General features: G+C 48.0%; 1 protein-coding gene across 1 annotated transcript in view; it reads left to right on the plus strand.

Annotated features, from left to right (window-relative positions):
• Positions 1-17,128, plus strand: part of Anxa4 (annexin A4) — a 52,127-nt gene that overhangs the window by 18,281 nt on the left and 16,718 nt on the right. Inside the window, exons 2-6 of the mRNA XM_048416517.3 lie at positions 4,614-4,660; positions 9,486-9,573; positions 12,918-13,012; positions 15,857-15,970; positions 16,882-16,972. Of these exons, the coding sequence (XP_048272474.1) occupies positions 4,658-4,660; positions 9,486-9,573; positions 12,918-13,012; positions 15,857-15,970; positions 16,882-16,972 (391 nt within the window). The 5' untranslated portion in view covers positions 4,614-4,657. The remainder of the gene's footprint in view (positions 1-4,613; positions 4,661-9,485; positions 9,574-12,917; positions 13,013-15,856; positions 15,971-16,881; positions 16,973-17,128) is intronic.

A 17,128-nucleotide genomic window follows, 5' to 3' on the forward strand; every position in this document is an offset into this window, starting at 1 on the left:
CGTTCTATTGTCTACTCAGACACACATGTGCACCGGTGAGGAGACGCGAGTTACCTTCAGTAGACAGACCTAACGTGCATGCTGTCCACAGCTCCACATAAACTGTCCGCCTAAGACTGTTCTTGGCTTTCTGAGTAAACTATTCCTGGCTCCTCGAGTGGTGACTCTCAAGATTGCCCAAAGGCATGGCTCTGGCATTTCCCCACCTCTTATGGAGTAGGAAGCTGTTGAAAAGTTCCTAGTCTAGACTCCCCTCTTTGGGGGAGGTGTCCTTCTTTTCTGCCCCCTCATTTGCCATATGCTCCTTACTTAAGTGGTAGCAACAGCAGCTGGGTTGAACTCCCGGACTCACCCTTTGGGAGGGTCGCACATCTGGATGCCTGGGGAGGGGGCGTGTGATGTGGGGGAGGGGCGGCACAGGGCAGTGGCAGGAGCTCTGCTCATGACTTTTGGTTTTACTTTCATTCATATTTGTTTCATTCACCTTATTTTTTTTTAATCTTTTAACTACATATTTATTTGTTTTGCCCAGATGATGTGTATGTGTTTGGGCACACATGTGTGACAGAGTGAATGTGGAGGTCAGAAGTCACCTTCTGGGAGTGTGTTCTCTCTTTGCATGAACATGAGTGTGCTCATCTTATATTTAAATAACCATTTAGAAATGTGCTTCCAGCTTGGGAATGCAGTTCAGTTGGTAGAGTGCTTGGCTGGCAGGTGCAAAGCTCTGGGTTTAGTACCCAGCACTCATAACCAGTCGTGGAGGAGCATGCCTGTAATCCCAGTATGTCAGAGAAGGAGGCAGGCAGATCAGGAGTTCAAAGCCATCCCAAACTACATATAGAGTATAAGGGTGTAAGGGCAGCCTAGGCTACAGACCTGTGTTTTAAAAAAGAGACAGGCATGCCCTCCTCCAAGCAGGGGCTTGACTTAGTGGTAGGCATATGTGGAGGGTGACTGTCCCAGTTATGAAGCTGGGCCCATGCACTTGCATACCCAGCCTAGCAGCTGCACTGTTTGCTGTGTCCTACTGACATTTACACGGAGAGAGGGGATGTCCATCTCTCTCCGTGTAACCAGGCCTCACTGCGTTCCCACGGCAGTGGCTTCTCTGTGGTCACCCAGACGGGCACTCCCTCGGGAAAATGTGCCTGTCTGATTATGGACATCTGCCTGATAGTTCCACAGCGAGCTGCGGGGCTCAGATCACAGCAAATGTGTGCTTCTCCTCTGAATCTTTCAAAACCAAAGACACTGCCCCAAGACCGTCACCCCTAATGCCCATTTCCATGAGGGTTCAGGAAGTTGATGGTGCCCACTGACAGGATGAAACTGCTCTCCCTGGGGACAGCAGTTCCTTGGCCCCGCCCTCCTCCTCCATGTGAAGTCTGTAGACCAGAGTTTGCTTCATCCCATCCCAGCAAAACTTTCCCCCAGTGGTGGCTTTGAGGTTTGCAGTCAATGCTGCTTCCAAGTCTAATTCTTTAATTCAGTACCGCTCCCCACCCCTGTGTGTGTGTGTTCATGTGGAGGCCAGAAGACAAACTCTTGGGTTGTTCCTCTCATGCTGCTCACTCTTTTCTTTTTTTTCTTTTCTTTTCTTTTCCTTTCTTTCTTTCTTTTTTTTTTTTTGAAAGAATCTCTTGTTGGCCTTGTAGACTAGGCTAGTCAACCAGTGAGCCCAGGTATCTGCCCGTCTCTGCCACCCTAGTGCTGGGCTCACAAGAGAGCGCCTCTTCGTTCATAGGCTCTGGGGACTGAACTTCGACCTCATGCTTGTAAGACAATCTCCCCAGAGCTCTTGCTTTTGATTTTTTTTTTTTTTTTTTTTTTTTTTTGGCCCAGGATCTCATGTAAACCAGGCTGGCCTTGACTCTTAACATCTGGTGCCATATAATACAAAATACTGATATGGCTAACAGTCCAATAATGAGAAGTTTAACACGTAAAAAGCTTAACACATTTATTTAACCAATGTTTTAGATGAAACTCAAGTCTTCATAAATGAAGACCCTGAAAAACCCAAGGAAAATTCTGAGGTGTTTTTTTGTTTTGTTTTGTTTTGTTTTGTTTTGTTTTTTGGTTGGTTGGCTTTGTGTCTTAAAAGCAGGGTCCCACTGTGTAGTCCTGGCTGTCCTGGAACTCACTGTGTAGATTCTCCTTGGACTATGCATTCCTTTCTGAGCATTGTGCAAGAGCCACCTGCAATGAGAGTCCCAGGATTTACTGTCAAACAAGACAGATAAGAGAATTTCCTTATGACCAGCTCCTACACAGAAATACAGGAAAAAGTTAACTCAGCATTCTGGGCCCTGTGGCTTACTTAAGGGGGAGGGGGAGGAACTCTAGAAGCCTGGTATCCATGACCAATTTTGGAAAAGTCAAATAGGTAAGAGACCAGAGAGACCTGGGTTCTCAGATGTTTCTGAGGCCTTTCGTTCTCCTTCAGTTACAGGGGCTCAGCCTGTCAGCAGAGTGCCAGGCACTAGATGTGTGTGTGGGGGGGTGCGTTCCCACACCAAGCAATTCTTCAGTTCTTTTTCAGCTCCAGGTGGGTACCCTGAACCTTAATGCAGTCCCAATACTATTAGGGGCTAAAGGCTCTGTCCCACCACACTGCCCACGTCAGGTGCCACTCAAACCAGAAGTGCTTCTGGACGACCACAGACAATAAACCGAGGGATCCCGTAGCTCCCTTGCCTTTGACGGCTGGAGCAGCGTGCAGAACTCAGGCAGAGTGTGCTGAATGAATCACCCGTGCTTTTATAAAAGATGGACAGAAGCAGATGTCAGAAGCAGACACAGAGGCAGGGGAAGGGACAGGGAGTTTCCTGTTCCCCTCCCTTTTATGAGCGTCTTATCGTGATCCACAGAATCACTGGCCACACCAGCTCGTTTCTGCTTCAAGATCTTTGTACAACTATTCCCTCCACCTGGAGGAGACCTCTGTTGGAACTTGGTGAGGTTGCCTCTGCCCTTCAGTAGCGCCTCATTCAGTTGAGCTGGGGCTGTAGCTCCGTGGGCAGGATGCCTTCCCAGCATGCGCTAAGCCGTGGGTTCAGACCTCAGTACCAGATGATCAGGGCATGACACTGTAGTCCTTAATCCCAGCACCCAGGAAATGGATCCAGGAGCGTAAATTCAAGGTCATTTTTGACTGTATATATGGAGTTTAAGGCTGGCCTGAGCTCTTCCTTGGCTTAGATGGCATTTCCTCAGAGGTGCTTCTAGGCTACCCTATCAGGCCTGCTTCTTCCTGGTACCCTGATTATAATAGCCTCCATGTTAAAGACAAAACAGCAATGAACTCAGTTCTGCAGATCTTAATGACTTTATGATCCTGGACCAAGGCTGGAGCCCAGATCAGATGGTCAGAATGCCCATTCTGCGGCATCAAGTTTTAATTAAAACCAGAAAAAAAGGGAGTGATGTACAGAAAAGAGAAGTGAGATGTAAGAAACAACCCAATTGGCTAAGTTCTCACCTGTCTCATCAGAAGGTGGGCAGAACAATGTGACTGGTTACAGTTCTCATCTGTCTCATCAGAAGGTGGATAGAACAAATGTTGCTTGAATGTGGCTGACATTCAGCTTCCTATTACCAGGGTAGATTCCATGCTGGGCTCTGGCCCAGAGGTTCCTGCATGCTAGGTGAGCGTTCTACCAACTGAGCTACTTTTCCATCCATGTTGTATACGTTTTGAGATAGAGTCTCATTTTGTAGACTAGGCTGACCTTGAACTCACAATTCTCCTGCTTCAGCCTCAGTTCTATGATTACAAGCATGTTCCTCCCAGCTGATTCTGCGATTTCACAAGCTCTCAGATGTCCTCATCGTTGGTTCCAGGATGACTCTTGGAGTGTTGAGGTGCCATGTCCACATGACTTAGATGTGGGAACTGGATAGGCCTGATTCTCACAAGGGAACTCCACGAGAGAGCGGGAACACACAGGGAAAGTTTAGAACACAAGCTCTCCTGATGGAGGAGGGGCACTGGAAACTGAGAGCAAATGTGAACACGTGAGGGATCAATGAGGGAAAGTTCTAGATCTGAGATGGCGAAGGAAAAATAGCATCCAGGAAATGGGCTGTCAAGACACGCGGACATTTACACTCATGTATACAGACACATGCATGCACATAGATGCAGGTATGATGCAGGCACACACATGTCTGAACACACAGGATACAGATACGTGTACACACATTCATACACATGTGGACACATACTGGGCGATCTTGAGTTCTATAGTTTCTGGTTTGGAGAGCTTGTTCCTTCATGCCCTGTTCTGTCCTGCAGTAGTGTATAATTCAGAATCTCTGTCTGTCCTGAGAATCAGTTACAGCACTTCACCCCAACAACACAGCACAGGCGTAGCATGCACCTCCAAACAGGAGCAATTAGGAAGCTGCGGTTGGCACAATAAACTCAACTGCTCAGTCTTCTCTTTAATGATTAGCCTGGTCCAGGAGCCCCGGCTCCTCCACAGGCGACCTTTCGATGAATTATGTATCATTTCCTCTTGGCTCAGCTTCATGCAAACATGGTACCCTAACTAATGAGTAATGCCACATCCCTGGTCTCAGTAATTTCTCTTCTGCTTTTCTCACAGGAGCTTCTGCCGAGGTGACTGAACTTTCAACGTGACCTACAGCCATGGTAAGTGCCTCGCCCCACCTGGTACCAGCCACCGGCGGGCACAGGATGTGTACTTAGGGACCTGTGGCTTAAACAAAGCTCTGTTTGTTCAGCAGTGGGCGGGAAGCTCTGAGGCACCCTGTTCTCCAGTGCTCAGCAGTATCCATCGTCCCGCCCCCTCATCTCACATCTTCCCTATGGGTGCACTCACAACAGTGCCTCCCTTGCAGCACGGCCCCGATTTCCAGTGTTCCCTTGTCATTCTTTCCTGTGTCATTGTCTTAGTCAGGGTCACCATTGCTGTGATGAAACCCCATGCCCAAAGCAACTTGATGAGGAAAGGGTCGATTTCGCTCACAGTTCCATATAACAGTTCATTATCAAAAGCAGTGAGGGCAGGAACCTGGAGGCAGGAGCTGATGCAGAGGTCACAGAGGGGTGCTGCTTACTGACTTGCTCCTCATGGCTCCTTGTGCTTTCTTATAGAACCCAGAGCCACCAGCCCAGGAGTGGCACCACCCGTAATGGGCTGGGACCTCCCCCAACAATCACTAATTAAGAAAATGCCTTCCAGTCAGATCTCATAGAGGCATTTTCTCAACTGAGGGCCCCTCCTTTCTGATGACTCTGGCCTGTGTCGACAAAACTAGCCCGGACAGTGATGTGTCCTTTGCTACCTCAGCAAACTTCCTGGTGTAGATGGACACTTCCCCTCCCCATCTTCCTCAAAACGATTAATGTGTACTGTGACCTGGAATTTAATCAATACAGACACTCATAAGAACGACAATGGAAAAAACCTCCTGGCCTTGCCCCTAGAATAAGGGAGAGCTGCTCGGGATGGTACCAGGTAAAGGAAACCACCCTTGCCAGTCTCTATCAATTCCTCTTGTTAGACATTAGATCTTCTCTCACAACAGTGTCGTCAGCAGTGCAGGTTAAACTTGAACTCGGTGTTTGAGAAACGTCCTAAAACCTTCAATGTTAGAATTCCAAAGGCCTCAGGAAACATTAACGCAGAAAGCTGAGGATGTAAGCTGCCATATGTGAGGCCCTGGGTTGCGTCTTCAACACATGAGTACATAGGTGCACACACATGTATACACCCACACACACAGAGTCTCATGATGAGCTCACAGACTAAATTAAGTCAATTTAGAATTTTCACAGAAAATTGCTAATAAAAGGTAAAATAAAGAAGTCAGGTATGTATATCATGTTTCCATGATTCCTGTATCAAGTGCCATAACCCCAGTGACTTTAAATAAAAATAAATAAATAGATAGATAGATAGATAAATACATAAATGTTTTGCTTCATCGGTCTAGAGGCCCAGATTCTAAACCCCAGATGTCAACCTGGCTCATCATCTCTGAACCTTAGGGTGTGGAGACTCCTCCTTGGCCCTTCCCAATTTAATGGTCTTAGAGTTCTTCAAATGCTGCACAGTTGCATAAATCCAGTTCTGCCTTCCTGTGAGGACACCAGCCCCGTAGGTCAGAGGTCCACCCTGCATTAGCCCCTGTGAGGACACCAGCCCTGTAGGTCGGGGGCCCACCCTGCACTAGCCCCTCTTCCCAACACCCCACATTTGCAGTGAGGCCTCTTCCAGCTGAGGTCATACTCTGAGGTCCTGAGGGTCAGGACTGTAGCAACTGAACAGGTGACAGAAGTTAATGCCATGGCTCCGCTGTGCCCTGTTGGGTAGGCAGCAGCTAGTGACTAAGTGCTCATATTGACTGGCATCTGAGTAGAGGAGGTCTATGCCTTGTGACGGCTGAGGACTTTTGTTTGTTTGTTTGTTTGTTTGAGACAGGGTTTCTCTGTGTATCTCTGGCTGTCCTGGAACTCACTCTGTAGACCAGGGTGGCCTCAAATTCACAGAGATCTTCCTGCCTCTGCCTCCCTGAGTGCTGGGATTAAAGGCATATGCCACCACTGCCCGGCTGCATCTGAGGACTTTTGTGGAATCTTGGTCACCATCCCATTGGCTTGTATCAATAAATAGAGAGAACAAGAATCTCACTATGTAATTTGGAAATGTGCCTGAGTTGTGTTTAGATGGTAGTGATGATGATGGTGGTGGTGATGCTCTAAGTTTCTATTTTCACTTTTCTTGGCTTCCATGCTGAATGCTTTGCCATTTTCATCCTGTTTCCTTATCCCAGCAGCATCCTGAGTCGATGTAATTGTTTTCAATATTTACTTGAGAAGCATGAAACCTCTCTGGGGTACACAGCTGCCAAGGGTTCGAGACAAGCCTCTGGCCAGGCCTATCAGGCTCCTGTGTCTGTACTCCTGCTGTTTATTAATAACCCATTAAATGACAAAATACCCGACAAAGGGAAGATTGTGGAGGAATGTGTATTTTAGGTCAACCTCTAGTCTCTCCTGTGGACCACTGCTCATGTGTGCTTAAGCATGGATGCCTAAGAGAAAACATTTTGAGGGCAGAACTTCTGAACTCCACACCCATTGTATCGGGTGTGGCCATCCTCCCTCAGTGTCCCCTCTGGATGAATGACACCATGTTCACAGTACTCCTCCAAAATCTTAAGCCATCCTTGATTTTTTTTTTTCTGTCTTCACCTCCAATGTAATCTGTCAGCACGTCTGGTGTCTTTGCCTGGAAACGTGTGTGAAACCTGACAGCGTGCTTCCATCTTTTTAATTTTGCCCTGTCCAGCATCACGCCTCACCTGCAGCCTCAGCCCCTATGGCCATCACAGCAGCCTGAGCTAGGTCTGGGCTAGCCTCAGACTCTCTGTGTAATCAAGAATGACCTTGAACTCCTGGTCCTCCAGAACCACTTAAACCAGGCCTGTTGTCTCACGGCCTGGTATCCCAGCACTCAGGAGCTGGAGGCGGGGAAGTGGAGATTCAAGGTCATCCTCATTTCAAGGCCAGGCAGCCTGGGCTAGAGACTGTCTGTCTCAAAAAAGAAAAAAAAAAAAGGAAGATGTGTGTGTGTAAAATTACATTATACATACATATATACGTACACACGCACACACCCTCACACACATCTTGGGATGCAGAGATGGCTCAGTTGGTAAAGTGCTTGCCACACAAGCTTGAGGGCCTGAGTTCAGTCCCCAGAACCAATATAAAAAGCCGGTGCAGCAATGTATACTGGTAATCCACGCTGAGGCAGAGACAGACAGATCCCTGGGGCTTGCTGGCCAGTCAGTCCAGTCAATCAGTGGACTCGGTGAGAAAAGGCACCAGGTAGAGGCCTCAGCAGTTAGGAGCTCTTGTCACTCTTAGAGGGTCCCCAGTCCAGGTCCTACCGGTTCCTAACCCCCACATCTGGCGGCTCACATCCGCTTTTAACTCCAGCTCCAGAGGACCTGATGCCATCTTTGGGACTTTATGGGCATCCGCACACAAAATGCACATATATAAAATTTTAAATGAAAAAACAAAATGGTGTAGTGGAAGACACGCCTGATGTCAGCTTCTGGCCTCCACGTGCACGCATACGCATGTACATCTAAAGATAGCTATTTTCACCAGGAGGAGATAGCAGCCGTTTGCTGGACCAGCTCTCCTGCCTCCCCACTCCCTGCTTGGTCCATCTGTAGGCGTCTCTTCATTCGAAGGTTTCAATCCGAAAGATGAGCTATTTGCTATTTTCCCTCCCTAAAACCAGTGCATTAACAGGGACACCAGAGGTGGGGCCAGAGCTGGTGAGACAGGGGTCTGTCTTCAGTGACCCCCAAGCCTGCTTGTGTCTTACTAGCTCCCCATCCTTTTGGTTAATTCCTCACTCACGCTCAATTTCGTGTCCTGTTTATCTCTGCTTCCTCCCACCTGTGCTATTTTGAAGCTGGTTCCAGATATCCTATCTTCCCCCTCTGAGTCAGCTGTATAAATAGGTGAAGCTCTTAAGATGTAATCTGCAAGCACAGCACCAATATCAGACCAGGGGATCTTAGGACCGACTCCCTGTGTCATCAGACAGCAGCTGTCCAGCTGCCTTGTAACTGTCGTGCTTCCCTACCGGGATCCTCCACCCAGATAAGGTTCCGCTCTAGGACTGATTTTTTTTTTTTTTTTTGGTCTGGTTGATTGGTTTGGGGTTTGGGTTTTTGAGACAGGGTCTCTGTAGCCTAGGCTGACCTTGAACCAGGTATATGGCTGAGGTTAGCTGTGAACTCTTGACTTTTCCTACTTCCATCTCCCCAGTGCTGGGATGACCGGCGTGCAACACTCTGCCAGCTGCTGTGGGCTGACGTGTCTTTAACCTCTTGACCTGTCCCTCCCTCCCACCTCTCTCTTCCTGTCTCCCTTGCAGTTTATCGATTGGAGAAGCTGAGTTATTGCTTGCTAATTCCTTGTGTGTTATCTTTACAGCTACTGTTTTTTGATTTTACAGACTTGAACTTGATTGAATTCATACTTTTTTTTTCCCTTTTTGGGAGATTGCATCACAGGGGGTGGTGTGATTTCTCTTAGAATTGCCTTCTTCCCACCAGTTCTGGCTCCTTCAAAGCTAGTGACAGCCCCAGGGCCTTTGGGATAGCATTTACTTTCTCTGTAGCCCCTCCCCTTTATTGCTGTATGGCCAAGTGCCCTGTATGCACCATCTCTCGGCCTAGATGTTCGTCCTTCCTGCAGCCCCCATCAGGACTCTACTTACTTTGCGGCTCCTCTCCTACCACGCTGTTTATGGGATGTGTACTTGTTGAAGGCTCACTGTCTGCCTTCCGCAGAGAGGGTGGCAGCTCCGCCATGGTGACGTCCTTACCCTTTGTGGTTGCTGCTGTCACCCTGGCACCCCGAGTAGAGCCAGGGATTCTGAATAAGAGGCCACTGTCGGTCATGCCATTTTCTGTGCTTTCAGGCCACCAAAGGAGGGACTGTGAAAGCTGCTTCGGGATTCAATGCAGTTGAAGATGCCCAGGCCCTGAGGAAGGCCATGAAGGGACTTGGTAAGCATCTTTCTGAGTGTGAACTGTCCTGAGTGTGGTGTGTCACCGTGGCGAGGAGGGCACCATGGGTGCTGACATTCATGAAGAGGTCACCTTTTAGGAAAATATATTGGGGATATAGCTGGGCGTGTGGCTCAGTTGGCAGAGTGCCTGCCTAGCAGGTACAAGGCCCTTGGGTTCAATCACCTGTATTACGAAACAACAGCACACAAACCAAAACCACGGTGACAGATTGTCTACTCAAGGTAATTTGCATGGGACAGTGTGTTAGGGAGTTTTCTGTTACTATAACAAAAAACCCAAGACAACCATTTTTAAAAGGGGAAAGGTTTACTTTGGATCACAGCTTTGGAGATATCAAGTCCATGGTTGACTGGTTCGTTGCTTTGGGGCTGGGATGAGATAGCACATCACCAAGAACGTTAGTTCATATTATAGCTAGAGAATAAAGAGAGAGGGGGAAGAGGGGCCAGGAGTGAGTGATCTATGAGCCCTAACCTTCCAAAGCCCTAACTTCCTCCCATGAAGTTCCACCTTTTAAATGTTCCTGCATGCACCTCCCATTACTGCCTCGGGCTGCTGTCATGACTGTACATCTGAGTCAGTACTGGAGGCGGATGGGGGTTGTGTGTGAGCAGGCAGGGGGTGTCTCCCCAGGCCTGGCCCTGTGGTTGTCTTCCTGAGGGCACAGGGTGCATGGCCAGCTAGCTACTCGGGACACACGGAAAGAGACATGCCTCAGTTCCTACTTATCACTGAGACTCTCCGAGATTTGGGTAAAGGCTCTTGACAACGAGACTTTGCTTCTCAGTCTTTCCTCTTTCCATCTCAAATTCATCTTCCTTAGACTAACAACAGCGACCAGAGTGATGGGTGTTTGGCAGTCTCTACCATATTAACCTAACGGCAGAGGCTTCACAAGGACTATTGGCTTTTAACCCCAAGGGCCTGCTCAGGAGGAGCAGGGTGTGTGGGGGTAAAGCAGGGTGTGTGTGGGGGGAACTGAGCTGACTTCCTAGGCTGTCAGGACTGGTGAGAAGCAGGATGCTGGGAAAACACAGGTAGCAACCTCTGGCCACCAGACTTCACCACAGGCCAGATCTGAGCACTGAGACCCTGCCTCTCATCTCTGAGAGAGTGTTGTCTACACTTTTGCACCCTTCTCATTTCCTTTGTAATAAATAAGGTAGAAAATATGGGGGCCCCACCAACATTTTTTAGTCTGATTTTAAGTCTGTATATTACAAAAATAGTACAGCCCAGAGTGTGGAACAAAGTGTTCAGGATTCCCAAAGCAAGAATGAGGCTGTGCCAAATGTCTGCTGATGTGGACTGATGAGGTGAGCTGTTGGGGGAGACAAGGACCATAAAACCTGTTCCTGGTAGTCAGGAATCCATGGGTGCATACAGGAGTGCTGGAGAGACGGCTCAGCTGTGAAGAACACGTCCTGTTCCTTCAGGATACCAACATTCTAGTCTCATCACCCACATCAGGCAACTCACAACCACCTGTGATTCCAGTCCAGGGGATGGAACAACTCTTGCCTCTGAGGCACCTGGACACACACACACACACAATCTAAAATAAAATTAAATTAAAAACATAGGATTTGTATGGGTAAGAACTCTGTGGGGCTAGGATTGTGGCCCAGTCAGTAGGGTACCCTAATCTGCACAAAGCCATGGGCTTGATCAACCCCAAATAAAGGTGGAGGATCAGGATTTCAAGGTCATAATAAGTTTGAAGCCATGCTTGGATAGCTTGGATACGTGAATCTGTGTTGGAAGAAAGAAAGAAAGAAAGAAAGAAAGAAAGAAAGAAAGAAAGAAAGAAAGAAGGAAAGAAGGAAAGAAGGAAAGAAGGAAGGAAGGAAGGAAAGAAAGAAAGAAAGAAAGAAAGAAGGAAAGAAGGAAGGAAGGAAAGAAAGAAAGAAAGAAGGAAAGAAGGAAGGAAGGAAAGAAAGAAAGAAAGAAAGAAAGAAAGAAAGAAAGAAAGAAAGAGAGAGAGAGCATGGTTCAAGGAGAGGAGATCACCTTTCAGGCTAACCTTGGAGGCATGGAATCGGAGATGCCCTTGGGAGGTGGGTGGAATTTTAATAAATAATGAAGGGAGAATGTGTTTCTGGGAGTGAGGTTGAGCTTAGAGGAGTTATAGGGAATTCATGAAAAGTTGCAAAACAGGAAAGGGCCAGGAGTGCTTCCTGAGACAGCAAGTCCTGAAGTGGGGGTCCTAGCGCTGTTACTGAGAAGGCCACCAATTAAATCACAGCCCTGGAGGGGTGGCCCAGAAGCACAGGAAACCACAGGTATCAGGATTATCAGGCTAAATTGGGGTCTCAAGGAGATATGGAAACAGCTAAACTGGTAATGAAGGATTCCAGAGAGTGTTCACGAGTGTAAGTGGGGGGAACAGAGCAATTCAAAGCAGATTCTGAGCTGGGTGTGCTACACCTCCGGAATCTCCACCCTGGGGAGGCAGAGGCAGGAGGATCAGGATCAGCCTAGGCTACATAGGAAAGCAAACAAAAGAGAGCTAAGCTTATAAATCTGGTGGCCTACTCTCCGTGTCCATAGCTTTATAACTCAGAGAGTGGGGACTGCAGAGCTGGCAGCCCTGTGTGGCCCAGCTGACCACAGGGAGCCATTGTGAGCTTCTGAGCAGGCAGGGAATGAACTGTGAGTTTTTCTCCTAGGAAAATGAACCTCGCTAGAAAATGAGAATTTAGTTAGAAGGCTTTTGTGAGCCTGTGGAAATGTCTTGAATCTATGAGGTAATGTATAGGTTAAAAGCAGAGTGTGTGTGTACAGCGAAGGTCGCGGGGCCACACTTTACATAGCATGGAACAGAAGTTGAGTCTGGTGGAAAGTGGGGCAATTTAAAAAAAAAACTCTAAGCTAATATTAGGGTTCAGAGCGGGAAAGGCTCCCCCTTCCTGTGCAGAGCTCGGAAGGTTGGGTTGGAGAGTTCTGTAGTCCTCCCTCCACTCTCTGCCCGGACAGCCGACACTGTGGAGAATGATGGCGTTGGACTCAGGCGCTCCAAACAATCTCCCTGCCCTGTCTCAGTAGAGCAGTTTCTACACCCCCAACCCAGCCATTTCTTCCAACAAACACACAGAAAATTCTCCAAACACAATAATATCTAGCTCTGAGAAAGATGAACTCCTCCTGCCTCGAATCCTTTCCCGACTGCTGGGTGATAGGCTGACGTCATTCTGGCTTCCAGGTTCTGTTTTCTTAGCAAACATTCAGCCTTCATGAGGTAACTCCAGTGGCCACAGGGGAAACCATTTTCTCTCGTGACAGCAAATCATGTTCCCTCACTGTCTCCATCTCGTCCCCAGGTACCGATGAAGATGCCATTATTGGAGTCCTGGCCTACCGCAACACTGCCCAACGTCAGGAAATCAGGACTGCTTACAAGAGCAACATCGGCAGGGTAGGCCCAGTTTCTCCTGATCCTGAAGGAGCTTTGTCAGACAGCACGGAAGCAGAGTCGTCCCCCGCTCCACTCTCTACCTCACCTCCCGTATCCCCACCTTCACCCCAAACTAGCCTCCTGACATGACTGTCTGTGGAGTTCAGAGTTGCCAGAGTCTAGGACGACTGTGGGGGAGAGAGGCTAACTCCTGAGGCTCTGTAGCACGGGAGGGCGACGTTGGGTAACAGTTAATCAAATGCCTCAAAACAGTGAGTAGAGAGGACCTGGAACGTTCCGAACAAAGAAGTGACGAACATCTGAAGCAACAGGTGTTCCAGTCACTGTACTTGATTATCACACATTGTGTGCAAGTATTGAAATGTCCTCGAGCTCCAGTGTGTCAGTTAGAAATAAGGGTAAAACATGACGGCTCAGTGGGTAAGGACATTTGTCCCAGGGTTCGATGACCTGGGTTCAATACTTAAGACCCACCTGGTGGTGGGAGAGAACCAACTCCACAGAATTGCCAGTGACCTCCACACGTGAGCGCTTTCTCTCTCTCTCTCTCTCTCTCTCTCTCTCTCTCTCACTCACACACACACACACATACACACATACACACACACATACACACAAAAGGAAAAATATCTGAAAAGAAGTTTTAAAGCTATGTTTGCAAAACTCAAAACAAAGGTTTCCCCACATTTCAAGGAGCTGTTGACTCACAAGGCCGGGCTGGGTCACTTCCCACCCAAGTCCTCACAGGACCACGGTTGTGTGCTCTGTCGGGAGCGCTGTGGAGTGCCAGGCACCTGCAGGGCTGTGTGGGCCTCGTGTTCAAGATCCCTGACTTACAAATACTTACAAGGCCAGTTTGTCTTCACTGTGATTTTGAATTTAGTGCTGTGCCTCGTCCATTTAAATGCACGTGCAGACAGAGTCGTTCCTTTGAACTTCAGTCGAGAGACCTTACACTCCAGAGTGGGGCTTCCTATGTAACTGCATGTGCATGCGTGGCAGCTTATAAATTCACTGGTCACTCCACATGCTTTAGATTTTGTCTGAATCCCACATCCTGAAGAATCTCGACTCCGTTTGCAACAATTCCTTCACCAGAATAGTTCAGCCTAGTCTTTCCACATCACCTTGAAAAGCACCCCCAACTGTTGCACTCATTGAGAACCTTAGTCTGAGGAAAACAGCCAGTGAGTGTCCCTGTAGTCAACGCCCAGTAACTTTATGTCCACTGCATCTACCTGCCTTGGGAAATGTCACAGCCAGGAAGATTGAGACTCCTTCTCACAGATGGCTCCGCACTGCTGGGCAGGGTGGTGAGGGATGGGCAGGGCAGAATTGATTAGCTGCTCTCCGGAGCATCTACAGGTGGGCTCAGGGCACTCCTGTACAGAACGGGCTAGACCGCCACCGACTGTCTCCGACTGTCCTGCTTCCTCCGGGAACTGAACACACAGTGGCAGACGTGGACAGTCAAGTGAGGTTGAGCTATGCATCTAACCAGTGTGGTGATACACACTTGGGCTTAACTTCAGAACTAAGCAAACTTATGGAAATCTGAGGTGACCAGTATTAATGGGTTGTCTGACTTCTGATTCATTCTTTCAATCCACATTTGTGGATTTGTCATAAAAATATGCATGATAGAAAGATATAGTATAATATATATACTATACACACACACACACACAATCACAATTCCAGCAAAGAGTAGGAAACAGGGTTTGTTGGCCGACCAGCCTAGCCTACCTTTTCTCTTTCTTTCTTTCTTTCTTTCTTTCTTTCTTTCTTTCTTTCTTTCTTCCTTCCTTCCTTCCTTCCTTCCTTCCTTCCTTCCTTCCTTCCTCTCTCTCTCTCTCTCTCTCTCTCTCTCTCTCTCTCTCTCTCTTTCTTTCTTTCTTTTGTATACAATATTCTGTCTGTGTGTATGTCTGCAGGCCAGAAGAGGGCACCAGACCTCATTAAAGATGGTTGTGAGCCACCATGTGGTTGCCGAGAAATGAACTCAGGACCCTTGGAAGAGCAGGCAATGCTCTTAACCACTGAGCCATCTCTCCAGCCCTAGCCTACCTTGTCAGTGAGAGACCTTGTCTCCCCAAAAGAAGGCAGAGAACAATTGGGGAAGACACCAGACATTGACAACTGACCTTTTCACACACGCATGCTTATGTATGCATGTATACACACACATGTAGCTACACGCAGGTACAGACACAAAAACGTGCACATATATGTTGTATGTATATATACATAGACACAAACAAACAAAAATATGGGGTCAGTGAGATGGCTTAGTTTGTAAAAGTGCTGCTGCCAAGCTAAACAATCTGAGTTCGATCCCACAGGATAAAGAACCTTCTGCCTTAGGTTGACCTCTGACCTCCACTGCTGCACACCTCTGCACACAAATAAATGAGTGTAATTGCAAATTTTAAAAAGAGAAAAATAGGTATGTGTTCAAAAGTAAAATTTAATGAGAACAGCAACAAAACAAAAACAAATTTTCATGAGAAAGCCGGCATGCTTTATAAATGTCACTGAAGTTTGGCTGAATGGGAAATGGCCACACTCTCCTTCTTTCCTGTATTGTGTGGTTTAGGTTGAACTCAATAAATAAAATCTGGTCTTCGACAGATTAGACAGGAAAATTGACAAGTATTTTGGCAGCCGTCTGGTGTGACTGTCGATGTACAGATGTGTCAAGTGACCTAGGAAAACACCGCTGCCTGCTCCAAGGAGCATGGAGGCCCAGACAGAGTCTGAGTGCCCAGGACATCCCTGCACCATAGAGAGCGGCTGGCATGGCCGACAATGGCAGCTAAGAGTGGACACTTCCTTTTCATCCAGGACCTGATGGATGACTTGAAGTCGGAGCTGAGCAGCAACTTTGAGGATGTGATTTTGGGGTTGATGACACCCACGGTGCTGTACGATGTGCAGGAGCTGCGGAAAGCCATGAAGGTCAGTAGTGCCTGTGTTCTCGGTGTCCCAGTGTGCACAGTGACAGGAGCTGAGGAGGCCATGACAGTCGGCGGTCCCTGTGTCATACTGCACATAGTGACAGGAGCTGAGGAGGCCTTGACAGTCGGTGGTCCCTGTGTCCTAGTGCGCATGGTGACAGGAGCTAAGGAGGCTGTGACAGTCGGTGGTCCTTGTCCTCTCGGTGTCTAGTGCACACGGTGACAGGAGCTGAGGAGGCCGTGACAGTCGGTGGTCCTTGTCCTCTCGGTGACAGGAGCTGAGGAGGCCGTGACAGTCGGCGGTCCCTGTCCTCTCAGTGTCTAGTGCACACGGTGATGTGCTATCCTTCAGAACCGTGGCCAGAAGAGCTGGAGAGATGGCTCAGTGCTTACAGCTCTAGCAGAGGACTGTAGTTATATTCCCAACACACATAGCGGGCAGTTCACAACTACCTGTAATTCCAGCTCTAGGATCTGACATCCTCCTCTGGCCTCTTTGGGCACTGGACTCACAGGCACACAGACCCACACACATAAAATAAAACCTTAGAGTTAAAAACAATGAGACAAAAAAACTATAGCCAAGTGCTTCTGAGAGGAGGGAGAGCAGAGAATGAGAGATGGATTTTTTCCTTCTTGACAACTGGGCGATTGTAATTAAAAAATGATAATGATTATGGTGAGCACCCCGGGCTTGGGCAGGCCAGTTAAAAGTTAACGGGCCCTGCTTCTGGACCCCGGGGGTTGGAATTACATCCTGAAGCTTCATACCTGCAGTCTTTCTGAGTGTGGGACTCAGTTTTTAATTTGTAGATTTAATTGCATCATTCTATTTGTTTAACTGTGCATAACCGCTACACGTTACTTTGATCCACTGGCTCATACCATCCTCATCTCTGGCCTCACATTTAGGGAGCTGGCACAGACGAGGGCTGCCTGATTGAGATCCTGGCTTCTCGTACCCCCGAGGAGATCCGTCGCATCAACCAGACATACCAGCAGCGTAAGTAGCATCCTCCAGGCCCTGGCATGGGTTGCCTATGACTTGAAAATAAGACAGGTGACCATTGTTTCTCAGCTTTAGATTATGGTAGAGTTTTCTCCCCTTTGTTTTACTTATTTTCCCTTAGTTTTCTACCATGTGTATCACCCACCAGGG

The sequence above is a fragment of the Myodes glareolus genome, chromosome 6 (assembly GCF_982192425.1).
Source record: "Myodes glareolus chromosome 6, mMyoGla1.1, whole genome shotgun sequence".
NCBI classification, from domain to species: Eukaryota; Metazoa; Chordata; class Mammalia; order Rodentia; family Cricetidae; genus Myodes; species Myodes glareolus.